The 26,526-nt window shown below is 41.0% G+C and overlaps 1 protein-coding gene across 1 annotated transcript in view; it reads right to left on the bottom strand.

The window, feature by feature from the left end:
* Positions 1 to 26,526, bottom strand: part of tgfbr3 (transforming growth factor, beta receptor III) — a 52,677-nt gene that overhangs the window by 570 nt on the left and 25,581 nt on the right. The window contains 11 exon segments of the mRNA XM_053322328.1: positions 3,898 to 4,005; positions 10,187 to 10,322; positions 10,855 to 11,148; positions 13,183 to 13,371; positions 13,854 to 14,000; positions 15,832 to 15,987; positions 17,145 to 17,431; positions 17,689 to 17,878; positions 19,904 to 20,051; positions 20,485 to 20,647; positions 23,117 to 23,300. Of these exon segments, the coding sequence (XP_053178303.1) occupies positions 3,898 to 4,005; positions 10,187 to 10,322; positions 10,855 to 11,148; positions 13,183 to 13,371; positions 13,854 to 14,000; positions 15,832 to 15,987; positions 17,145 to 17,431; positions 17,689 to 17,878; positions 19,904 to 20,051; positions 20,485 to 20,647; positions 23,117 to 23,300 (2,002 nt within the window).

Genomic DNA, 26,526 nt, shown 5'->3' with positions numbered 1-26,526 from the left:
TGCACACCCTTTTGTAGATAAATACATTCTTATTGAAGCACAGGTGAAAAACATCAACTTTTCCAAGTAAATGCAAATAAGCAGGAACAACTCTGCTTTTCATCCGTCTTAACTTTTACCATCTTCAAGTATAATCTACCACAGACTCACAATGTGTTTTGCACTGCTCTGATCCAAATGCTGTCACCTCAGAGAAGCCCAGAAAGAAGCAGTCACATCCTATCTGACAGAGTATATTTTGAACGGAGAGAGATGAAGAGGTTTCCCGTTCATGTAGTTCATTCTCTTTCCTTATCTGGAATCAATTAGCTTGGCTTTAGCAGATAAAGCAGAACAAACACAAGACAGGACCTTCTGACAAACCATGGACTGGTTTATTGTTCTATGTTTAAAGCCAGACTCAGGCTACAGGAGGTTTAGACTGATTTATCCCAGCTTCACCCCACCCAACAATCACAGGAGGTATCTGGTCTAAGACCTTGGTCACTACTGATGTTTGCCCCAAGCTGGCCACCCCGATAAAATGTTTGATATTTAGGATTTCAAATCTGGATGATAAAGTCTCTACTACATGTCAAAATGTGGCAAGAACATGACTGCTTATATAACAAGTCTTCAATAAAGAGCCTGACTGACTATCATTTAGCTGATATTGGCCTATCACAGAGATATGGGTATTGGGGTATATACTTTCTCATATATGTGTGTACATATTTGTATTTTTTAATGTTATATAGGCAGCATACTTCTTCTTAATGCAAGTTTGATGTACTGTATACATACATATTTCTTGGTTCAGTTTATTAATTAAGATGACTAATTTATAATCATTCCTGATGAAGTTTACTGTTTCATTGCACTGATGTCACTGTATACAATAAAGTTGATTGTTTAACTGTAAAATGTCACCATCCATTACACATCTCTGTCAAGTGTTTAATTACCACATTTGAGGGATCATTTAAAAAATGAGTTTATGTATCTGTTTTGCATATATAAGATAATTGGCCGATCTATTGATGTTGGAATTTTTCTACTCCCTATTATTAGGGAGGGGCATCTGGCCCAAAAATCCAGTATCAGTCAGGCCCTACTTCCAAGACATATGATCACCATACAGACAAAGAGAAGAGGTTGACTCATTCTCCATTTTGTTTACATCTGCTTCTCTATGAGCTCATATGAGATCACATGAGTTCTGTGTGATGCATCATTATTTTCAAATCTTGTATTGAGTGCATATTTGAGATTAGAGAGAAGCACATCTGTGCAGTTTGTCTTGATGTGTGTGATGCAGAATGGGTGAGGATTTTAAAACTCCTGTAGTCTGAGCCCAGCTTAAATAAGCATCTCATTTTGTAAACTCTGGGGATTCAACACTCAAATAAAGGGGCAAATGAAAGTGCTCAGATTTGTTTACAAAAACGTCTCTGTCAGACAATGAACAGCTTTTGACATAAAGCCAAGTCTGTGTTTAATTTGAGATTTTGGCACAATCATTACTGCAGTCTGCTGCTTTGTTGCTTCCTCGCTATAATACAGCCAGAGAAATAAAGAGCAACACAATAAAACATTCTTTGCCACACAAAGATGCCTCTATCTATAGTTTGTGCTGCAAGTTGTGTGTCTTTGTTTATGTGCTTGCATATATGACAGCCATATGTGTCCACAGGCCATCTTGCATCTCGCTCCCTCTTTGGGGCCCCTTACTTCTGCTAATGTTTACCAGAGCAGAGCAGCCAGAAGTCTTTCCCTCACAGGACCATGAACTCTACAAAACAAAGGGACTAAGATTCACCTCATCTGTCTGAGGAAATATAAATTCCCAAAGTCCAATATTATCTTTCTTGATAAAGAGAGATAGAGGCCACTTTAATGTCACAGAAACATATTGTGGATGAAAACTCTGTATCCAGTTGTTGATAGAAGTCTGACGCAGGCACAGCTTGTCTTAAAGGCACAGTGCACCAATTTTATATACATACAGTATATACTGTACATACGGTGTGTAACTGCAAGCCTGGTGTGTAGTTTACCAAACATTTACCAAGAAAGAAAGAAAGAAAGAAAGAAAGAAAGAAAGAAAGAAAGAAAGAAAGAAAGAATGACGGACAGAAGGAGAGAAAGACAAAAAGAAAGACAAATGACAGACTGAAAGAAAGATAGCAAGAAAGAGTGATAAACGAATGATAAACAGAAGGAAAGAAAGACAAAGAATAGACAGAAAGAAAGAAAGAAAGAAAGAAAGAAAGAAAGAAAGAAAGAAAGAAAGAAAGAAAGAAAGAAAGAGCTCATGAAGCAGCTGATAGTTGTGGTAGCAGAGCAGCAGAGCAGCTGAGCAGCAGAGGTAGAGAGCAGATCTCTTGGCAGAGGTGAGTGCAGCTCTGGCAGATTGCAGACTTATTGTGTGTGCCAAGATAATGAGCAAAATGTCAAATGATATAGTGCTGAGGTGCCTTTTAAAGCAGTTAAACTCCTAATACCCTTATAGGGAATCTAACTGTAATAGATACAAAAAAAAAATACAATTCCAGTGAGTATATGTCATTCAAAAAAGGGGGAAAGTTTGTCTCTGGAAAGGTCAGCAACATCGTCCTCAGACCCTGAGGGGAAGACGCTGCTCTATTTTCATGTTTGACCACTCTGGGTTTAAAATACATTTTTGGTGGTTGTTTTTGGGGGGATCTACATTCTTGGGGTTTCCATGGAGAAGCCAATATAGCCATGTAAGGTCATTTCAGACAAGATGGCATAACACACCAATTTATACAAAGAGCTATTTTGATAACTTGAACAGAATCGTACGCCTTTAAATACACTGGAGTCTTAGCCATGTGATACTACTCTCCCTTCTCCCTACACCTGCTCTCTCTACTGTATGCTCACATTTGACCTCTCATATCTGGGGGAAAACCACACAATTACAAGGCATGTGTGTCTTTGTTAGTCATCCTAGGGAAACTCATAAAGCTTGAATAAAGTGGCTGTCTCAAGAGGAGCCAATGCCAATATTGTGATAAAGATAAGGGTACTAAAGTCTGACAGCTGATCTTTCCTGCTCGAAGAAATTCTGCTCAGTAAACACTCATAAATGTGAGTGAGCACGACTTCGCTTTTTAACAGTTTGTCACCGTTTTTGACAAGCGTCCGACGTTTGAAACTATGAGGGAGGATGATTTACGGACCCCGTCCCTCCGACGCTCTCTAAAAAACTCCAAACTGTAAACTTAAACACTCACATTGTTATATTTTCTGAAAAGCCCTCAACTCAAACATCCTGACCCCCTTCTCCCCCCCCTCCCCGCACCCTCCACGAGTGTGAAAAAGAAGCCCGTTGAGAACACACATCATCTGCAAGGGTTGACGGGTCAATGGTATAGCGGGACACCGGTCAAACAGTCAGAGCCGGAGAGGAGAACAGGGCAGCTCTGTGCAGCGGTGAACTCGGTGGACTGCTGGGAGCGCACATCCTCTCAGGGGTCGGCTGGGGTCAGCAGGCTGGGGACGATGGGGAAGGTCTTGGCATCTAATGGACAGATTGTGTGTCTTTTCCTGTGAGCGCCCGCTAAACCCAACAAGGGGAATTTCCAGCTCGTCTCCAACCATTGTACTGAGAATATTCGCTGACCACCCCGCAGGCCCCCAAAAACATTCAAAGGCAGGAAAGAGGAGAGCTCTTGCTGCTGACCAACAGGATATATTTACAGTAGAGGAGTCAATATGTTATTGTGAACTGGCCTCTGTCCGCAGCAGGATGTTTGGCAATCACAGCGGTACATTTCTGGCACTGAGGCGCTCACACATTCCTTTGGATCTTATCTTTTCATTAATGTAGAGAAAGGAGAAAGGGGGGGTGGGGGGGGCTGGGGCATTGGAGCAAGCAGGTGAAGGGCCTACCTGTGTGTGCGTAGATAAACCACAGGGCTCCGGTCAACAGGGCCCCGATCACAAAGGCTGCGAAGGCGATTCCCACCACAGTCGGAGTGTCCAGCACATACACTGGGGCTAGAAGACAGAGCAGCACACTGTTCATACAACACTAATGCTACGGAGTCCCAAAGTGGACAACATCAAATGAACTTTAAAAAAAAGTGTATCAAAGAGATAAAACATAAATTAAACACTAACTTTCCACTGATGTTATTATTGTGGAATATTTTTATATACATTTTTGGATGGCATTTTATACCTTTTTGAAAAGTAGATAAGTGACAGGAAATGATTAAAAAAAATGAAACAAAGGTGTGTCTAATCCCCAGGCAGCCAGTGTAATGAATATATATTTCATTATGCAACATGTTCTTATTCAGACTACAGTCTATTTAATATCATAATGTCACTTTTCATGTCAGTGGAGGTGTCACCAGTCAACACTCCTTACCTTTCAGCAAATTACACGCTAGCCAACTAACTAGGAAGGCTAGCTTAGTATAAAAGTGAAAGTAAATGTGTGCAACAGTGTAAACAGTAGTAGCACACTGGTTAATTCTGAGTTTTCGTCTAAATAATAAATGTTCCTCAGAGACAGACACACAACTAAATGAAATGGAGCTAACTTGCTGGCAGTTAGTTAGCTAACTGGGTGGCATGTGATTGGCTGAAAGGTGAGATGAAGGACAACTCCATTGTCATAAAAAGTGACATGAAATAAAATGTAACATAAAATAAAAGTGTCTTCGGGAAAAATGCCATTATGAAATAAAAGCAGATGTTTTAAAAAGGACATTTTGATACAAAGATATCTGTAATAAAATAAAAAATGAACTTTGTTTTTAAGAAAATGAGAATTGTGAAATAACTTACCTTCATTAGGAGGAGCTGGTGTGCTTTCTCTTGTTTCTGCAAAATAGAACACAATTTCATTTTAATGCAAGTCCACCCTCATGTATGCTAATGCTCATAAACAAATGGAACGCTACATATTGTGTGTTAGACAGAGGCTAGGCACATTGCTGATGTTGCAGTGTGTTGAATGTGATACCGAAACCTGAAGCAGGAAAACGCTGAAAGAAGCAACTCTTCTGTAATCTGACAGCGTCCTAAAAGATGAACCTACTGACTCGGACCCGGCTCTGCCCAGCCATTTATTTCAAGCCATCTGGAAGGCTTTCAAAAGCAAAATTAGCTGTAATGATGTCTTTACAAACAATACAAAAGGCGCTTGTGTACGGGCAAACTCAAGAGCCAGCCTGGTACGTGTCCAAGACTCCGGCACAATGGCTGCTATTCTTAGAAAGAACACCTTTTGAGTTTTTTCATCTCGGTAATAGATGATGACAGGTCATCAGAGAAGACTTTAATTTCGGTAGGGGGACGATGGCCAGAGGACGTCCTCTCTGACACTCTCCGCCCACCCCTTCTCCAAATCCCACCGCTCCACTTGTTATCTGTCCTGTGTGACTTGTTATGTTAAGAATGCAGAGAGCGGCCATTAACGCTTTCAGCTCCCACGAGAACAACAGAGAGAGCAGAGCAGCACGCTTTATACGAGCCTTGCAGGACTTTGAGCGCTTATCAAATCTCAGCGTACCTTTTCAAATAACGCTCTGCTGGAATCCTGACAAGTCTTGACTTTTACTCGCTGCTTTTAACAGAACCAGATATCGGCCCAGCATCTAAGTTCAGCTTAGGACTTTATGTTTGCGGCTTTAAGCTTTTGCCAGAGCTGGAAAAAAGTTCAGATATCTCGATGAACGTCATTTGTTGATGTAAGTTGGCTTGCTATGGAATGAGCGAGCACTCCTGCGTAATGACTTGTTTTTGTTCAACTCTGACCTCTCCTCATGGAGCGCAGGAACCACTAATGTAGCCTCTGCGAGACTCTCCACACTGGGAGTCCTTATTTGTAAAGCCAACCGCAGTTGAACCCGACCATTCAAATCTTGTTACACAAATCAGCTCCCATCCATAAAGCCCATTAGCAACACATACAGCTGATAATATACAGTAGTTTTAGACAGTTATACAGAAAAGCTTTGTTCTCACAGATTTATACTCCTTTAATAGCCGCAGCCTGCTGAGGCATCAATCCTACCTCCTGCACAAGTAGAAGCATCCCCTTTTTTTTGAGTTTCATGATCATTTTAATGATAAAGTAATCTACTTAACATCTGGCCAGTCAATACAGCAGCTCATTTAGAGAACAAAACTCCCTTATTCAGCAGGATTTAAGGTGATGCATCATTACATACATCTATCACAGGAATCAGCTGTGTAGACAGATCAGCTATCTGAAGAGCTGACATACCTACAGTGCATATTTTACACACTGCAGCTTCTGCCTGTCTATTACTGTTATGCACATACACCACTTACAACCTGCTTCATCAAATGGGTTCTCTATCTTCTTCTTCTTCTTCTAGCTTTACCAGTGTCATGATAAAAATCTACTCTGCCAACTGCCAACTTCTCAAAGAAATATTTTCAACTTTTCCTGAACACTACCAGATCCATAAAAAAGGGATACAATTTATTGATGTTGTGAAGCAGTAAATCTACTTTTGATGGCAGGGGCTTTGAGGCTGTTATGTTTTTCCATGCACCAAGTTGGCCACAAGTGGCCCTCTTTGATTTGCAGATCAACTTCAGCTCTTTCGGGATGCAGTCCAGTGCAAGAACTGTGGCCCTTGAAAAGGCTGCTTGTTTTGTTTGCCATCCTAGCATAAGAGATGGCTTTGAAGGAGAAAACACAGCCTTTGAAATTGAGATTTTCTTTTTCTCTCTCTCTCTCTTCGCTGTGTTTACGGCATATTTGTGTTTACTTAATCTGCTCCATGGAAAATAAACCCGCAGCATTGGCATAGCGGTGGAGGCAGTGCACCCTGCTGCCCAGCTCAGCTCAGCTCAGTCATTACTGCACATTTACACAGTCTCTGTTGACCAATGTCCTCAGCAGTTCCTCTAACATCAACACTGGCACTTCCCCTCTCAATGACTGCATCTATAACTCTGCCCAGCACTGAAACTCAAAGCTTATGAGTGTTCTGTTAAAATGTAATAAATACACCCACTTCTGCTCAGTTTAACTGTACAGCCTTGCAGATACCAATATCTATACCTGAGAGTACTCAATATATAGTGTTTATTTTTTAAGTTTGGCACAAATGACTATATTACTTAAGCTGACAATCACTTTCATTATCAATTAAACTGCTTCAATTGATTAGTTTAGTTAAGTAAATAGTGACAAATGCTCATCATAATATCTCTAAGTCCATGATGGCATCTTTAAATTGCTACTATTGTCCCACCAACAATCCAAAGCACAAATGCATTCAGTTTATTAAGATTGAAGAATGATTGATATTGATATTTGAGATGCTGATGAAACTTTTGGCGAGATTTGTTTTCCGTCTACTAATCATCTAATATAGAGCTCATAAAGGCTTACAGTGTACAGTAAGTGTTTGAGCTCTAACTAAGCAGGGTATTTTATAGTTGAGAAAAAAAAATCTGCTTATCTGGCCAATAAACTATACTAGACACACTATCTAAATCATGTTTAACATATCTTATCAGGCTGCATGTCTGATACTTTCCTGTGGGAGAGTGTCCTTTTACAAAAGATAAAAACTATAACTAATACACAGTTCACTTATAGTCAGATGTAGCCTGAACCCAAAACACTGAGTTCTAGTCCAGTGATGAAATGAGATGATTTCACAATGTTTTATCTTATTTTTCCACCTGCTTAAGGAAACCAGTCTGTAGGCTCAGACTGTTTATGATGAAGTCACTGCTGATAAAAACAATCTGGTATAATTCAGTTTAGTGTATTTCTGCTGCTCCATATTTAGTGTTTGTGTAAATGTATAACAGGTAGTACCAACACAAAGGTATTGAGTAGCTTTGGTTTCTCTCTACAGATAACAAGCTTTATCATATATGTATTTGTTATGTCTTAAGTGTTTTTTAATAATTTGCAGTGTTACTTTTGCTTGCACACTTACTTACTGTACATAGGTGCTTTTGACTGTCTTCATTATCTTTGAATCTGGATGCACACACAGCACACGGACAACCTTTTACATCACACAGTGTTTTTGTCAGAACTGAGGGTGGATTCATTTATTTGCTTTTCCTCATCCTTTGCTGTGTTTATGTGATTCGGACACATTTTTGTAATTCCTTAAAAGCTTCTTTTTTTTCGCCTCCTGTCTCTCACATCTTACATTTACTTACATTAACATCCTGCCCCCCCCCCTTCCTGTGCACACTTTGTAACACAGAGCAACACACACACACACACACACACACAAACACACAGACACTGGTGTTGCTGCAGCTTAGGAAGAAGCTTATTTGATGAGACGGATCTGACTGCTAATACACACACGACAGAAGACTTAGAGGCATGAAACGAGAGTGTGAGGTTGATATGATAAATCCTGTAGCCTTGTTCCACTTTTCACTATCTTTATTGGCCGTGCTGAGATATTGGTGGAGCCTGATTAAAATTACATGATTTATAATAAACTCATGAGTCAGTGAAGTTGACGCAGACTGACCAGAGGTCTCTTGTTGATGTCATTGCTCAGAGGGGGAAGCTGATTTGAAAAGTTCTGGCAGGCCACCAGTAATTGGGCACTCATGATATCACTCCATCTAAGTTTAGGTCATAATTAGTAAAATGTGATGGTGGTTACATCAGGGCCCCCCCTCCCTACCCCCTACCTCCTCTGATCACACCCGCAGCCCCCGAGACTGTGCGATACAGCCAGTGAATGAATGAGTGACTAAATAAGCGATGATCCAGGGGCCTTCAAGCGCTGGCTGAACTCCCGAAGCCAACAAGAGGACCAATACTCCCCCCAACACACACACACACACACACCAACACACATACACTCCTCCTCTCTCCCCCTTTTCTAATGGAAAAGGGAGGCCACAGTGAAGGTCCTAAGTGAAAACAACTGGAGCTCAGTGCTGCATGACTCCTCTTTTTCCACCTCTCCCTCAGCTCGGTCCGGTCCAGAACAGCAGAACTGGGCCTCAAGCGTTAGCAACACTCCTCTTTACTGCAGCCGACCACACGCTAGTATGTACACACACATGCACACACACACACACACACACAAAAAAACACACACGTTTGTGTACAGACTGTTAATGTAAACAGACACATGAGCGCACACACCACAAATGTGCATACACACACACCTGCATACACATTCACACAATCTCACACACACACACGCACACACACGCACACACACGCACACAAGCCGCAGTTAATGATGACCAGATGTGGGGAAGTGATGTGCAGTGTTTTGTGGTTTCGGTTTAATCTCCAAGTACTGGACTCAGCTTTCTCTGGCTCCTTCCTCCTCAGACTGGCTTCTCTCTGTACTCCTTATCACACTCTCTATATAAACTCACAATGATGCAAATCAAAGCTTCATTAAAAAAGAGCAAAAAAACTGAGAAGTATGAATGAGAGTGACAAGAACTTTTGGGTTGCTTACGATTTTTGTGTTTTTTGGTTTAGTCAAATTTAAAGGGGTTAAAATGCGAAAATAAACCTATGAATAACATTATTTTTTGTGGACCCAGCATCAAATTTCTGCTTTTAATCCATTTTGAGAGAATATATATTAGAGGATTATGGGAAAAATGTCTAAGTGGTGTAACCATAAAAACTTTGAACCAAATAATTTAACTTGCTCAAAAATGATAAATTCTCAATAAAACACCATATAAACTAGTTTGGCATGATCTTACATTCTAACTTTTTATGTTAAATAAAGTTAATGGAATACAATTGTTCTTAATAATAAATATAATCTGGGGAATCATGTCAATCAAGAACCATTTCAATTTTTTTTAAATGTTTGAATTATTTGTTTCAGCACACTTAAATACACTGTAGGTGGATAAAATATTTAATATTGATCATTGTTTTGTGGTTACACCATTTGACATTTTCAGCAGCATTCAGTCTTTTGGTAAAAAATGGTGCAAATGTCATTTCACATGACATAAAACCAACAAAAATACACAATGTACATTTTAACAAACCTGATGCTGCTTTTTAAACTGTTTTTATAGATATTTTTGAATTGCTCATCTTGCCAACCCTTATTTGTCACTGACCTTTTTATGACTCACATGTATCTCACTCAGACAGAGATGAAGGTGTAAGCTCTATTGTACTGTAAGTAGGAGTAAAATGTGTGTTTATTAACACTTGGCTAACCTGTTGTCACCGGCGCACCAGATCCATCCACCACAACCAGCGTCTTGGTAGACGTCTTGGTGTTCATCATCATCACGAGGATATTATCCACAGTCAGAGAATCACAGCGTTCACTGGACTGTACACACTGTGAGGATAAAATGAAAGAAATGTGAAGACTGAGAGCAACATATAAATATCTCAACCTCAACTAAATGCCTTCTGTCATACCTGCCTTAAAGTATAAATGTGGAAATCCAGCATATGACTGATGAGCATTAACATGACCCTGATCGTAATCAGAACAACAACAATTAACTTCTTTTTTTTAAATCTGACCCAGACCACTTCTCCCCTCATTACTTTGACAACTTTTTTTCTTGTAAAAAAAAAGAGAGAGGTAAAAACAGAGGAGAGAGCTAGCAGGAGACTGTTTGAGTTGGACGCACGGTGCAGAGGGAGAAAAATGAAAATGATGGCGAAGACGGATGCTTATTTTGTTCTGCAGCTGGATACTTGGCGCACCTTGCATCGATTCATGTTGCCTGCTTTGCTCCGGGGTTGCAGACCTGATACTGAATCACTCTGGTGCACTAAAACACTTAGAAATCTTGTCAAAAAGAAAAAGAAAACAATGCTAATACAGAGAGGAATAAACTGGAGATGGTAATATGACATACCAGTGGTAGTCTTCGGTTACTCTGAGGTCTTTTGGCACATAAGGACATCTCACAGTGCAGGAAGAGAAGGGTCTGGTTGAACTTGGAGTTGAAGGTAAAACTGAAGCTTTTCTTATCCGGCTGGACGCGAGGGACAGGGAAGTCCCTCTGAGGATAGTACTTGACTGAGTCGTCCGTGGGGCAGACCGTCTCTATGAGAGTGTAGTCAGAGGACACGCTGGGGTTGGAGTTGGGTGAAATGAAGCATGATATGATGGTGAACCCCAGCTCCGGATCTGATGCGGTTGATGTGACCTTAAGCGTGTGAGAGAGAAGGAAAACATTTATTCTTCAAAGATAAATAACATTTGTATTAAAAGGCCTTTTTGTGTAAGTAAGAGTGAAGTCATGATTGATTGAAAAGTAAGAGTGACGTTAGTGCTTATTGATACTTTTGGCCAGGAATACAAATCAAATAGATATTTTCCACATCATGATTGTTTATGCTTGAAGTGTATATTACACTTCAGTTTACACAGAATATTGACATTTTACGCCTACAGTACTTCACCGCTCTATTGAAGCCCATTTGCAGCCACAGGAGGCAGCTGTTCTTAGCACATGGACAAAGTTAGCAACTAGCTTGTGAATATAGCAGAGCATTTAGCAGCTGAAGAGCAAGATATTTCACTCAGAAGTTGGTGGAGACCAATATTAGAATAAAAAGGTGATGAATATTAGACTTAAAGGTGCAGTGTGTAGAATTTAGTGGCTTCAAGTTGAATAGACTTGGCAGACATGGAATATTATATTCATAAGTATGTTTTAATTAGTGTTTACTCACCTGAAGTTAAGAATTGTTGTGTTTTCATAAGCTTAGAATGAGCTCTTTATATCTACACACAGAAAGGGTCATCTTCCACAAAGGCTGCCATGTTTCTATGGTAGCCCAAAACAGACAAAACAAACTAGAACTCTACAGAGGGCTCTTCATGTTTTTTTCATCAGTTTCACGACCATCATTGGTTCCCCTGCACATTTGGAAGGGTGGGGGAAGTTTTTAGTTTGTTGCAACCTTGATGTTAGGTACCACTTAATCTTACACACTGCACCTTTAAATGTATCAGTTAGCCAGAAACACAACAGAAATGTCATTGAGTTTACAGCTTGTTCCACTTCCCAAAAGTGACCCAAGACAATGTGCAATTGTAAGTCTGCTTATACTACATATGTTGAGTTGGGCAGGGAAGGTAAGGTAAACAGGAATATTTAAAAATAAATAAAATAAATAGCTGTCTTAAAGAGAACTGGATTAATTAAGTCTTCAGCTAAAGGACTAATCTGCACTTTATTCCTTGCTCACCTAACCATCTGTCACAATCTAGCTGTCACTATGAGTGTCTGGAAACCACAGCAAGGACCACCACTTTGATATTGACACGAGACAGAAACTAAAACTTGTGTCTTCAAGTAGTATTTCAGCCCCAGTTAGGATGGCAGTAATATCCTTCCAACCACAAGACAGTCCCCTGAGTTATTATTTCTGCTCTTTCCTCCTTCTGACTGTCAGTGCGAGTGTTTTCTAATGATGGTAACCTCATCAGAAAGCTCTCTGCCAGGGTGAAAAACAGACGCAGACACATAAAAAATAGCATTTTAAAAACACAGTAAATTAGGCAGATCATGACTTATAAAGTAGAAAAGAGCTCTAGTCTGAATAAACATACAGCGTATTTACAATAAAATCTCCAATGTGCAGTGTTGGAGAAGGGGGGATGTTTTTGAACAAAGTCCCTTTATGAGCATGAAAGTGCACCTTTTGGCCATTGGCTCAGGTCAGGTCGCAGCACAGTGTGAGTTCTGAAGAGGAGGTTACACCAAAGCCTCACACACAGACAACTCTTTGTAACCTGCTAGCTCCACGTCAACACCGTCAGCGGAGCATCTCCCGCTGATATCACCATAAATCATCTCTTCAAAAAGGAGCTCATAGTATCCAGGTGTCTCTTGCCATCTCTTACACGACCTCTGTAATTACTAGAGTATTACTGAGCCAGCTAGACAGAGGGAGAGGGGAGATGAATGACTGTGAGGGGTGAAAGTGAGTGTTAGCTTTTTAGCCCCAACTAGACAAAATACAAATTGACCTCGTGGAAGCCACACTAAGAGATCAAAGCAGGAAGAGCTAAAATCCCAGACTGAGCACACAAAGCGCTGTTCTTCTCTGCTGTTATGAAGGTTTTAATTTGGAGACAAAAACACGAGTTGTATAAGACGAAGCCACTCGCATTAATCCGCAAAAATCACACACATGATGACACATAATGTATTAGTAATGCGAAGCCGTACCTCCACAAAGACTTGCTGGTTTTGCGAGATGGTGTAGAAGGCCTGGCGTGAAGGGTTGTGGACTGGCAACGTGTCATACAGCTCCATGATGTAGGTCATGTTGTTGACCGGTTGCTTCGCCGGTCCCGGTACGATCCTGGGGAGTGTATCGTGGGTTTCCTTGCTCTTCTCTTTGTACGTGCAATTGAACTAGGAAGAGAGTAGAGCAAAGCCAAGATAAATATCAGCAGGGATCTGACATCGGATTCCACCACTCGAGCACTCTCACCCTACATGACTGCGTGTCAGCGTTTGACCACATTAAGATAATAATAAATAAATGAGGGAAAGTACATCAGAGATACTGTGTACTGTATAAATAAGGACAATAAGTTGGAGACGTGGAACAGATGAGACAAAGGAAAATAAGTCAGCAGAGGGACGAAGATGGATAAACTTCAAAATGGAAAAATGTCAGGTCAAGTTCATATAACAGACATTGTGGAAAACCGGAGAGATTGCAAGAACCAGATGAGTCTTTACTAGCACCGAGGGACACTGGGAAATGGAGTTTCTTTCAACTCGGGATGATTTACGTGGAGATGTAGATAATTCGGTGGTTGGTGGTCTTGATTTGTCAACTTTCACCCATGCTGTTCTCACAATGAGATACAATGATTCAACTGTCTTACCATGATGGCTGACTGGTGCTCCACAGGCTCAGTTGACATCCTCTCTAAATCCACCGTCTCCCTTGGGAACACGTCTCCAGATTCCAGGTCCTCATACTCCAGAGGTCCACCGCTCCCATCTTTAGTCTCAGCATGACTTATCAAGACCTGTAACCCACAAAACGGTTCATCACTCACAAAAGCTAAGCCAAATCAATCAGTAATACTTTCACAAAAATAACTTCCAGACTTTTCTTTTTTGACAGTTACAGTTGCGAGTGCTGTTGCTTAATTCAGGGTGTTCGAAAAGCCAAAGGCACAGAGATTAGAATCTTTGAGAGGGGGTCGCCAAAACATTCTGCAACCAATGAGTTGGATTTGAAATGTGGGAATGTCCTGTAGCCTCAGCAGTGGGACTGACCCTGGACAAAAACATAAAACACATTTCTAATATCTCAGTAGAGAAGAGGCACGTCAGGGCTGGGAGACAAGTCCGTGCTGCTTTATAAGAAAAGTTTGATTTAATGAGGTGAGAGGACAATCTCTTTTTTCCTGTCTGCACCGCATGCTAGCTGACTTGCCATCAGTGCCACTGCTGAACTAAAACAACATATCACTGGACAGAAGGAATAACACACAAAAAGCAGATGATCTTTGATGTCTTATGGACCTTGACAATGACAATGAATCTCTTTTGACCAGAGGTCGGAGGTTATCCCCGCATCAAAGTGCTAACACAAAGGATGACCTTGGACACGTGCCCAGGTTTTTCAATCTGCATTGGACAGTAAATGTGTTGTTCTCATATCCACCGCCCTCCCCAACAAATGATTTCAAAAGGCCGGGGAGGAAGTGATTCATCCCTGCTTGTTAGAACAAACACACTGAATGCATTCCACAATAATGAAGATAACTGGACATGTTGGATGTGAATTCTGAATCCCATAAACTCACTCAAGAGTTCATCATTACATGAAAAAGTACTTAAAAGTCACATGGAAAAATGAACTGTAAATGTTGTGCATATTTTTTAATTATCATGCCTTGTGGTGTGTGACTGACTCATACTCCAGTGTAGCCTAACAACACTGATGACACTTTCCTCCAGTTTTTTAACAAGCACAGACTAGACAAGAGCTAATAATGTCTGTGCCCAAGCTGATTAACCACCTGCATCACTGGAACTGAGCTGATACAAGAAGCTATCTTTAGTTTCTGCCCACACAGATATTGGACCAATAAAATGATTAGTGCCGACATTGTCAGTCTGAACCAAAAAGCGCTATAAAATACATGCAACTTAAGTTTCTTCTTTTGGGTAATATACAATTTTAATCAAATACATTCATATTAAAAGAAAGCTAAAAACTAGTTGAACTACCGCACTTGTTTTAAAATGTTGTATTTTACTTGATTTTATTTATTCTACTTATTCTATGTTTTAGCTACTTTTACTCTGTATTATTTTTACTATTTTACTATTACTGCTATTATTATTTTCCATCTTATGTTGTTTTCTTTGTTTCTTTTTTAACCTTGTTTTAAGTTTATTTCATGTGCTTTTAATGTGAAGCACTTGGTGTATGTCATTTATTTTGTTGTGACAACAACACCCTGAGCTCCATTTCCTGTATGAAAGGTGCTATACTAATACAATTATTATTCACATGTCAAAACACCAACACAAAGTATACATTTAAGTATATATATACAGTATGCATATATATATGAGGGGGGGGGGGCATTTTTGCCTTTATTTCACAGTAGGTGGCATAGAGGCCAACAGGATAAAGGGAGAGAGAGGGGAATGACCTGCAGCAAAGGGACACTGATATTATGTGATATTATTTCACTTTTACTTTAAAAACACTTTCTTCATATTTACATTATAAACTACAGCTCTGATGCTCAGTGAGGCCACGCTTCATGGTTCAGGTTAAGCAGCAGTACTGCCACAACCTATTTTCAACTACATTGTAATAACAGGTATTATACTCACAGAGTTGATGTAAAGGACCATTGAGCTGCCCTGCATGGGATATACGGTGGTCCGACAGCCAGTCAGAGGAGTTTCCAGTGTGTAGTGGGTGGCATTGACTGTAGCTTTGCATTCTGGATCTTCGAGCGTGAGATTGGCATGAGCGAACCCGTTCGCCTGTAAAAAACATCAAAAAATGACAAGATTGGATACAGATCAAAAAAACCTATTAACTCATTTTTCAGAATTGTAAAAAACAGAGGAAAAAAAATGTCAAAGTGGTTGTGTTGGAGTTCCCAGGAATAAACAAATCCCACAAGGTGGTCCAGCTCCAACCCCAGCTTCTCCTAATTACAGCCTATGCCAGTTTCCATTCTGTGATGTGGGCTGACTGCGTTGTCCCTGTGGACTGATGCCAAATGTTGGGAACCGTCCTATTTTCTTCAATGTCAGCCTGTACATAAAAGTCAATCAATCTTTTTTATTAAGCTTTAGTATACCTCAAACTTCCTGCAACCAATGTATCTTTATGTATAGCAACATATCACCAAGGCTGGCAACCAACATATTCATCTATTTGATTAGATTTGTGTTTTTAGACATTTTGCAAATTAACAGTTATTACATTGAGCATCATGCAGATGCATGCATATGTTGGATGCTTTTTCAGGTAACAAAAACATAGTAACAGGGAGGTCTATGTTGCCATTTTTATAATTGCTGTGCAGACAACATGCTTCAGCCCAGTAATTGGTCCAGACACTGTTACTATCTATGGGTGTCCTCCATGTTTGTTCTTCTTGTCAAAGTTTGTCACATCAAGTCTGTTTTGCATGAGCAGAGATGCAAAAAACAAAATGCCCTAAAGTCAGACCAATTTTCAGACTTTTATTATATTTCAAATAATCGACTATACTAGATGAAGTAGTGTGGGAAAAAATCATTGAATTTATTGCTGTGGGGAACCTGCTTCAACTGTTTGTTTCTGCGCTAAAACAAATGATCGCTCAATCAGCTGACTGACAAATGTATGTATTTAATTGCTACTAAAATACCTACTATCAGGCTTCACATATGCTCAGATTTTCCTGCTCTTTAGTTTCATAAAGTGAATACTTTTGGGAATATTTGACAGATTATTCATTTTATTCATCTTGTTTGTGTTACATGCTATTTATAATAATAGTTCAAATACATTTTTGTATGTATAGGATTTTATTTCCAAGTGATTTTTGTTTTGGCTTTCCACATGTCATGTGTTGTGTGTATTTGTACATGTGTTGTTTTTGTGATAGAGAAAAATTTAAATGAACTACAATAACCCCTCCACTCACTTGCAGGGTCTCTTTATCGATGCTGATCACCATCTTTGTTTCTCCACACTGCACACTGAGGCCGATACTCAGGACGCCTTGGTGCTCCTCCGGCTCTGCATTCTCCCAGGGACGGTCGTCGAGGAGGGAGGGCAGGGAGAGGTGGGGCAGGCCCTGAGACACGGGTGGAGGGAAAGGAAAGGGCAGACTGGAGCGCCTTGAGGCAGTTCCTCCTCCTAGATGAGGGCTGGAGTCACGCAGGATGGAGAGCTCTGGAGGCAACATGCTCTCCAGAGGATCCATCACATCTGGAAGTCACACACGGTCAGAACCTCGTGAGGGTAATTTTATGGAAATTGCACATGCCTATAAAACCATTTCACAATATCATGCTATATTCTTTACAAGAAGAGTGCCATATTATTCATGAAGAAAATTGGACAAGCTGCTATAATGTATGTCTTGCACAATTTTAGCCTTTATTTAACTTGACACACTGTTTCTGTTTCTGCTACATTTGAACTTATGCTGAATGGAGAATTCAGAGGATGTTTTTTCAGATTACCTGGCTCTCTCAGCCGGATATTGAAGTGGTTAGCCACAGGAGTGCTGGTGTAAGACGTGACTGGACTGTAGTCATGCTCCTCTGCCCACTTGATCAAGGCTTGTGACCCTGATGGCAAGTGCTGCTTGGGGGTTTTTGATACATGCATCAGCTTCTCTGTGTTTGAACTGACGCTCACTGTGTCAGACGCCTGTGGAGAAAAAAAGAAGTTTCATTCGTTTTGTCTGTTTAAACAATAACAAAGTGTGATTTTTTAAAAAGGAGCATAAATGTAAGCTCTATTAAAGTCTTCAGAGACAAAGGAGATGATTTACTGTTCAGGCATTATCACAGATGTGCAACTTCAAGTACAATCCTGCACTTTCTCTGTGTCAAGTGTGAATCATGTGAATGAGTGTGTGAGGTCATGGGCGCGTCGCAGCTCGATCGATGCTCGGCAACCAACGTTTTAGTTTGCTCCGAAAAAATGTGTGTCTTTCCCTGCAACCCTCCCTGTGTGAGGGAGGAGTGATTCTTTCTCACAGCCATTTCCCACACACTCCAGTCTCTTGAGCAACACTGAGGAGAACCCGCTCTCTGACAGAAGCGAGGGTTCAGTTTTTTTTACGAGGCTATCATATCACATAGTTGACACACTCCCAACACTTGTTGCACAAGCGCAGCATCCTGTGTACCACTCATTGAAAATCACAGTGTCAGCGCTTTTGGGAAATAAAAAAAAACAAGTACTTTTAGAAATATCTTAAACATGTGCTATTAATGGTTGGAGAAGCTTTGAATTAATAAAAAACTAAATCCGTCTGATAACTGTCGAGACTAAGGGGGTGAACTGTCTGACCAGCAGACCTAGCTATGCATGGATCTATGCTGCTAATCACTTATCTCAAATATGAAATGATAGCCTTGTGTTTTTGCTTTTCTCTGTTCAAGTTAATTGTCAATTCAAAATATTTATTTAACTGTTGGTTGGGGGGGTATTTTAACACCTCCACTTGGGTGTTTTTGAAATTTTATGCTCAAATTAATTCAAAAATAATCAATTGAAGCAACATAGAAGCAACTGCTGATATGTGCTCTCATGAAACTGCTTTACTGTGTATATAGTGCAATGCAGGGAACAAAAATCCAAACTAAAACTGCTACATGTGGTAGAAAGTGGTAAGCGGATATGAAAGCATAAATCTGCTGGGTATAGCTTCGCCGAAGGCATTTCCATCCATTTGTGCATGTTCTAGTTTCACAGGCGCTGACCTGCATTACACACACACACACACACTCAACCTGACTGACTTATAGTACAGCAGTGAAGGGGCAGCTGTACAAACACACCGCGCCTGGCAAAAACTGCAGTGTCATGGCTGCAGCAGCCCTGCAGGAGTATCAGCATTACACACTAAGGAAACCCAGAGTCCCCTGCCTCCTCTGAAAGCAGCACAGAGAAGTGCACAACAAAATGGGCATCAAGGACCAGCCACACAGTGACTACTAAATGTCACAAGAATCAGCAGAAAATGACATGATTTTGGAGAACTTACCATATCAGTGAGTTTCTTATACTTTTACTTGCGCTTATTTTTCTCTCCGGACTCAGAGTTTAAAATTCCAACCCTAGAACAAGTATGGTGGTTGGACAGCAGCCAGTTTCTCTCGTTGACATGCTCCATAGTTACACTATTCTTCCAAAGTGTGCATAAGTGTCATTTTCTTACAGTTCCTGAGTGTCCTGAGAGACATGAGTAACATTAACGAAGATTAAGTATCAAAACTGTATACTTGAGCTCAGCGTCGATACGGACAAAACTGCATTTTCCAAGTAAAGGGCGCTTTGATATATTGCAGTAATTAGCCAGTGTTTGTCTTTTGTGTGTGTGGCGAGGACGTCCTAACAGCTCTCAGCTTGTGTAAGTGCCTGAAGCAAGCACTGCTCATTATTCACATTATGGCTGATGAGAGGCGATCTGAGCTGTATGTGCGGCTAAAGCTCTCCAGTAGCTTTGGATTCAAAAAGTGTCTGATGCCCCAACCGCTTTACTGAATGGAACAACAAATCTCGAAACCACTGTGAGGACCAGGCGCCAATTCAACCCAAGTTCTAGTTTGACGAATTCTTTGGTCACTGGTGCTTGTATGTCATTTTGCTGTGTGATAAGACTATATCAAATCTATAAAAGGTAAGAAAAAAAGGATACTTCTACATGGGAACCAACCAACTTACCAATATATCTAGCCTGCCGATCACACTGTGGGCCTTGATGACCCAGTTGACGGACTTAGCGCACTTGAGCAGCAAGACCACGTCCCGGTGCAGCGGGGCGTCATCCTCCAGAGGCCGTATATCCACTATGACATCCACCTGGAATGCACTGCAGAAAAAGAGAGAAAGAAAAAGAGAGAGACTAAGAAAATGGTTTAGGTTCAATGTACTGTTATCAGGCTTTCTGTGTCTGGCCAACTAATTAAAAAGCTGGACGCATACCCAGAAAAAAAAAAAAGAAAAAAGAAAAAAGGCAGACATATGCACTACAGAGCAGATAGCACTCTGGTGAGATACAGCACAGCTACCACGACATTCCCAGATTTGTACAGAATAATCGCTCCGTTGGGGGAAGTGATGAGATTATCTGGCAACCTGCACTTTTTTCGAGAGTCAAGTTTTGAAATATCTTTCTCACAAGAACACACCACTGAGCGTCCAACACAAAACCCCGCAGAGATTAGTGAGAGCATCTTGACCTCAGAAAATAAACTCATGACAACATGTATTCCTTGCTTTTTGGCTGCTTTGGTTTACTTTACCTGCTGGAGTTCGGTGCTTGGAGCTCGACGATGTGGACTTCTCGGTCTTTGTCGGGTCCGGACAGGACGCAGCCCTTTGATGACTGTGGCTCCACGTAGCCACCAAGGTAGTTCAGAGACAGGAACTTGGTATCGATCTTGCAGGTGTCAGAAAACACTGGATCTGAAAGTGGAGACATGTTTATGTTAGCGGTTGGGGGTTCTGTGCTGTTATTTTGATCCCCCAAAGGAGAGATATGGCTTTTTTTGTTGTTGCCTCTCCACCACAGAGAGGTCAGAACGAGAGGGCAGCTACAGAACAGCTCCTGGCAGGAATTCAACGTCCCGCTCACGGACACTTTGGGTAGGTTGGATGTTTGCTTTGACCCTGCCGTTCCAGCTGAAGAGCGCTCATGTCTCACTTTACTAATCAACCCAGCAGCTGGTATTCCCATTGTCTCCCATCCAAATTTACAACTAAACCATGATGAGATTAGGCGGTGCTCTGGCTGGCACGATCAGTCTTTCTACCAACGGGGGGGGGGGGATTTCTCTTCTCGTTTTACGTGGGAAAGCTAAAACCCAAATGCCTCCACCCTAACTGGACAATAATATTCAATAAACACATTCACAATCAAACCTTCCACCCTTGTTTTTCCTCCGCCATCACTGCTGTTCAAATATTCGTTAACTGTTAAGACAGGCACCTTCACAGAACATGAAAAGTTAGGCTCCTTCTTAGCTCTCAGAGAGAAAAAAAAAACACCAGACAGATGCTTCCTTATTTGGCAAACAGAGCTTTGGACAAAGTGTAAACTGAAGGTTGGCACCTTCCTCTCCGGAACCCTTGTGGCACTTTAAAAAGCTGAGGAGAGACCTTGAGCGCGGGCCTGGTTAGGAAGCGGAGTGAGAATGTGTCTGTCTTCATGAAACACTGCTGAAGATGTGAAGGAGTGGAAATCTACAGCTCTTTGCTCTAAGTATACATCATGGCACTCTGGGCTTTTGCCAAAACCACAGCCCCTAATGACACTAAACGCTTGAAGGCTGAGCAACAACCGCTCTGTTCTCTCGCAGTAAATAGAGAGAGAACTTATCACCAGCAGTAGTGGAGCCATTTTCTCTCTCTCTCTCTCTCTCTCTCTCTCTCTCTTTCTCTCTTTCTCTCCAGACTTGTGTTTTATTTCCATGCAGTGAAAGATGCTCATTAAAAACAAGACGTCCTGTCTGAGAGCTGATGCACTGTGAAGCTGAACGTGCTGTCTGTTCGCTGAAGAGGCCGGCCAGCACAGAATAAAGAATGGAAGGTCCACACAGCTCAAACGTGTGCAGATCAATCACAGTCCTGTCATGGGAATCGGCCAGTTCTTTATCACTTCACACACTCCCTAACCTTACTTCTAGCAGAAATTAGAGAAGCACTGCCTCCCTCCTGCTTACTTATCACAGCTTTTTTCCACTGACATTTGGTAAAATCAGCCAGATTTTTAAACACTTCTTTTTTTTATTGTTTTATTGGTGAGTTATCATCTTACTGAAAAGTAGGGGCATAACACCACTTTGTCAAGGAGATCAATGGCAGACATTTCCGTGGTTTTGAATGATGCATTTTCAGTGACCTTCTGCCAATCTGTTCAAAAATAAATTCAGTGTCTAAAATTTGGCTTCTAGTGTTTCAACATCTGTATTTGTCTCCCTCTTGCACATTATGACACATAAGATAAACAGATACAAGTAGTCATAGTTCCAGGCCTATCACTTCAAACAATAACTCTGATGTCATTCTTAAACAAACAGGGGTTTTTGACTGTTTTGCTGACTGGGCGTAGATGGCGGTAACACACAAAAGGCAGTGAAGAAGACTGCGAGTCAGCAAACATTATGAACTTTTGTTTCGCAGATGTTTGATGAGGAATATTTTGATGGAAATGTGTTTATGTTTCTGAGGGGGGAGGGTTCTGCGGTGCTATTTTAATTTTAGGAAGAAGAAATACGGCTTCTAGCAGGAGAGGTCGGAGCGAGAGGTCAACGTGTTTGTTGGATCTGTCAAATAAATTAATCATTTGTTTTATGATATATCAAAATACGGTGAAAAATAATTTCCTATCTTCTGGCTTCAAATTGTTTGTTTGACCAAAAGTTCAAAAGCAAAAGATGTTCAGTTTATGACATAAGAAGCTGGAAGCAGGTCCTTTCTAGCAAATGTACTTGGAACATTTGTTTAATGACTAATTAATTATGAAAACAGTTTGATAGATTTAGTTTGATTGTTTAATCGATTAATCTACTAATTGTTTCAGCTCTAATTAAAAGAACATGTTTGTTTATATATTATAAATGATCTTACATTTGTTGTAATTCAGCAAAAAAAATACACTACAACTTTCTTTTTTCTTCTGGGATCCAATCTTTTTCTTTTTTTTTCTGTCAGCAGCCACAGCTCAGAATCACCACAAGCAGCCTTGTTTAAGAGTTTGGAAGAGTGAATGCCTGTTGAGGGAAGGAAATTCTTTAACCAGAGTAGTGCATGTAAACCTGTAGCCAGGGCTCAAACACAAAGCTAAGTCAAGTTCTGGGAGCTGAAGGGGGGACCGGGGAGGCGTGCCTTGGGGCCTAGAGCTATGTTGGGGAATTTTGGGAATCCGGTACACACCTTCTCCGACTTTGATGTAGATGTCTTGAGTCATCCTGAGCTCAGAGAAAGAGGTGACTGCCCCGTACTTCTTCTGGGCCCAGTTGAGGAGGTGCTCGTTGCCATGGGGGAGTGTCTCCTTCTGGATCTGGCAGGAGAGGGAGAAGTTTCCTTGCTGGAAGCGGACCTCAGAGCCCTCCGATACCTTTGAGGAGGACAAAAAACGAAGGAGCGTTAGAAGACAAAAGAGCTTCTGAGATAATGTGAATAATCGTCTTTCATGGAAAAACAAGACTTCAGCGAACAGTGACCTCTTAGCTTAGAGAGTGACACATCAAAGTCAGACTTTATTTTAGACCAGATACGTAAGATTGTAAAATGAAGAACCTGCAGGCAAACTGAAAAAAAGAAGGTCAGCCTTTCCAAAATTAAACCTTTCTCTATAAACACTGGTGAAACCCATCCTTCACACTCCATCTCAACCGTTATTTCAAACCTTCTACAAATATGCTTGGCGTATTTTTACACATGTTCCTCTACACAATAAAGGTGTCTGGTTTCCACTATTTACACAGAATGTTGTAGTGCGTCATCACAAATGTGTAAGGTCTGCTTCTAGATGACCACGAGGGATGACGGAGAAGACACAAACACTTGACAAAGAAAGACAAACTGTCAGATGGTGGGAACACACTCATGATAGGTAAAATACTCACACAAACACACATATAGTCAATAGTTAAACTGCTTGGATCTACATTTTCATGGGACAATATCTTGATGGATTGCAGTTTTGGTCCCTTTAGGATCTACAGTGATAAAAAATGAAGGTTGCTGTACTGCATCCAGCTGTGAAATGTAAACAGTCACAAAAATGAAGGAGAACTGCTTAAAAAAAACATGGAAGGCAAAGAAGAAGAAGAAGAAGTGATTCCACTGGTGTAGCCATATTTAGGAGGGACCACCCCTTTGGCACTTAATGGAGCTCAGCCCCATATGCTTCATTTCAGAGAGATAAACATTCACATGTGCTTGAAAAAAAAACCCTACCCTGACAAACAGCAACCAAGTCCAAGCTCACGGTCTAGACATCCTACCTCGATTTTATTTCCGTGCTTGTTTTTCTAACTCAGAAAGGTATCCCCTCTGTATGCATGACCGTTGGGCTGAGACCGCGCCAATTGAAACATTTGAAATCGACAAATCCGTTTGGATCCGAGAGGCAAAAAAAACCTTGCAAAAAAAACGGAAGGCCGCTCTCTTTGTGATGATGTTATGAGGATGTCCCGAAATTGCGATCGTGCTTTAATGATGATGATAGAGTAATATCCCTTTGTGGTCTTTAGGTTTTTCAAGACATAACCCTTCAAATCCCCTCATGTGCAACAGTTGTCTGACCTCTGGACGCTCCTCTTGATGTTCCTGGCATTGTCACCAGAGGCCGTAAATACTGGGGCCTGCGAGACAGACTCTGTCGAAGAATCCAGGTCCATCTGAGTGGTTTTTTTTTTAGTGTGTTTACTACGGCGAGAGGGAACGGACAGAAAAAGATGGCGAAGAGAGAGTTGAGACAGTAGAGAGGTTAGAGGCGGCACCCCGAGCTGGTGAGGAGGGGGCTGGGTTGGTGATGGAGGTGGAGGTTGGGGAGTGGGGGGGGGGGTTTCTTTGCTAACCTTGCCAAACTCAGCAGAGTTTATCAGTTTAATTGTGGGAATACGACTGTAATTAGTCGCAAAGAATTAGAGGGGGAAAGCCTGAAAGCCAAATTAGCTCCAGGCCTTCCAGAGAGCTCTGAAAACCTCAGGAATTTGGAACCCACTCTGGGCTTTAACAAAGTCTCTCTCTCTCTCCCTCTCTCTCTCTCTCTATTTTGCCTGCCCAGCTGAAAAGACCAAAAGGACTTTAAACGTTGGAAAGCAAAGAACAATTTCTGAACATTTAAATATAAATATACTGTAGTATACTGCAGACTGTTTATTTAAATAAGCTGTCATTCAATAGTCTAGATGGTGTTATGATCGTTGCTAATGTACTCAAATAAAGCAGAAAAGGGTCTTGCAAATTCAAAGAAAACCATTAGAATTATAAAAGTCAAATTTATTTAAAGCATAGTCTTTAGTCTGCTTTATCCTCTTGTCAGCAAACTCCTAAAGACCAAAAATATCTTTGTGTTGGATTCATGTGACCAAACACTGCTTGCAGCAAAGAACCCATGTCTATGTAGAACTCTTCTGAGCTACAAGCACAAGTCCTTTGCCAAGTAAAGCATCAGCTCACAATATGAAAACAGAGCTCATCTCTTAGTGAGCAAATGATCGGTATTATTGCCAAACGCCGTCTCAAACATAGCTGTTGTTAGCCGTAAAAACCGTGTAATGCGTTCTGAACTTTAAATGCATGAACACTGGATATTACCTCGTCTTACGGAGGAATTTCCGCAGACTTGGCAGTTGACAGCAAACAAAGAATGCAGAGGAGAAGTTAGCGACATACCATAGGGACCGAAACTCCTGCTTTCATGTTCTTAATGCTGGAAACTCATGTTCGTGATGGTATTTGCAGGCAGGCGTGTTGGTTCAACAACTCAAATGTTGACTTAAGCAGCATAAAAGTGTTGATTCGGTATTATACCTGTTTATTAAATTGTAAATCAACCCTCTTCTTCTTTATCTGTTGTGATAAATACACATCTGGCAGTACTGAGAACCTTGTGTGTGCTCAAACATGTAAAAGTATGTTTCCTGTCCTTTCTGCATATAAGCACCAACATATTCTAACCATATGTGCAGTAAAGAAGGAGAAGAAATGCCAAATGTTTGAGATCAATTATCATCAAGCTGTAATCCTCCACTGGCTTCTCAACACCCCGAGCATGGGAAATCGAAAAAAGGCTGTTTGGAAATTAAGAGGTGTTGCAAACAGCGGAGGGTGAGGGGAAAGTGCAATGAAAAGGGGTTGATAGACACTTTGTGCATGCTCTAACTCTCTCTGGTGATATTAATGTGATAAACGCTTTTGTGGCTGATTTGATTGTTCTCTCTTTGTTGATGAGATATGGAGGGGGAAGCTTATCGTGCCGCCTTGCTGCAGATGTTGCGTGTGTTTCCTGTGAACTGGTGAGCTCTGTTTGCTGTGGAAAACAATACCATATGTCTCAGCGCCACTCTGGAGCGTTCCTCTGCCATGCCTGTCTCCAAATAAAAAAACCAATAGTGGCTACCCATGCTTTCCATCAACAATTACGCTAGAGCAATGGATCTCATGCACGAGCCATTGGCTAATGAAAGAAATACAGAAGTTAAAAAAAACAAAATACACGGCTTGGCAAACAAACAATAGGCAACTTGAGCCAATGGCAAAACTTTATAGTGTTGTATCATCAAGAGTCTTAAAACTTTTGCTCCAGATTGAGCCTTTCAAGCAGAAGTGCA

This window comes from Scomber japonicus, chromosome 7 (genome assembly GCF_027409825.1).
Source record: "Scomber japonicus isolate fScoJap1 chromosome 7, fScoJap1.pri, whole genome shotgun sequence".
Classification (NCBI taxonomy): Eukaryota; Metazoa; Chordata; class Actinopteri; order Scombriformes; family Scombridae; genus Scomber; species Scomber japonicus.
Note: the sequence above shows the minus strand (reverse complement) of the source record. Positions and strands in the feature narration are given on the sequence as shown.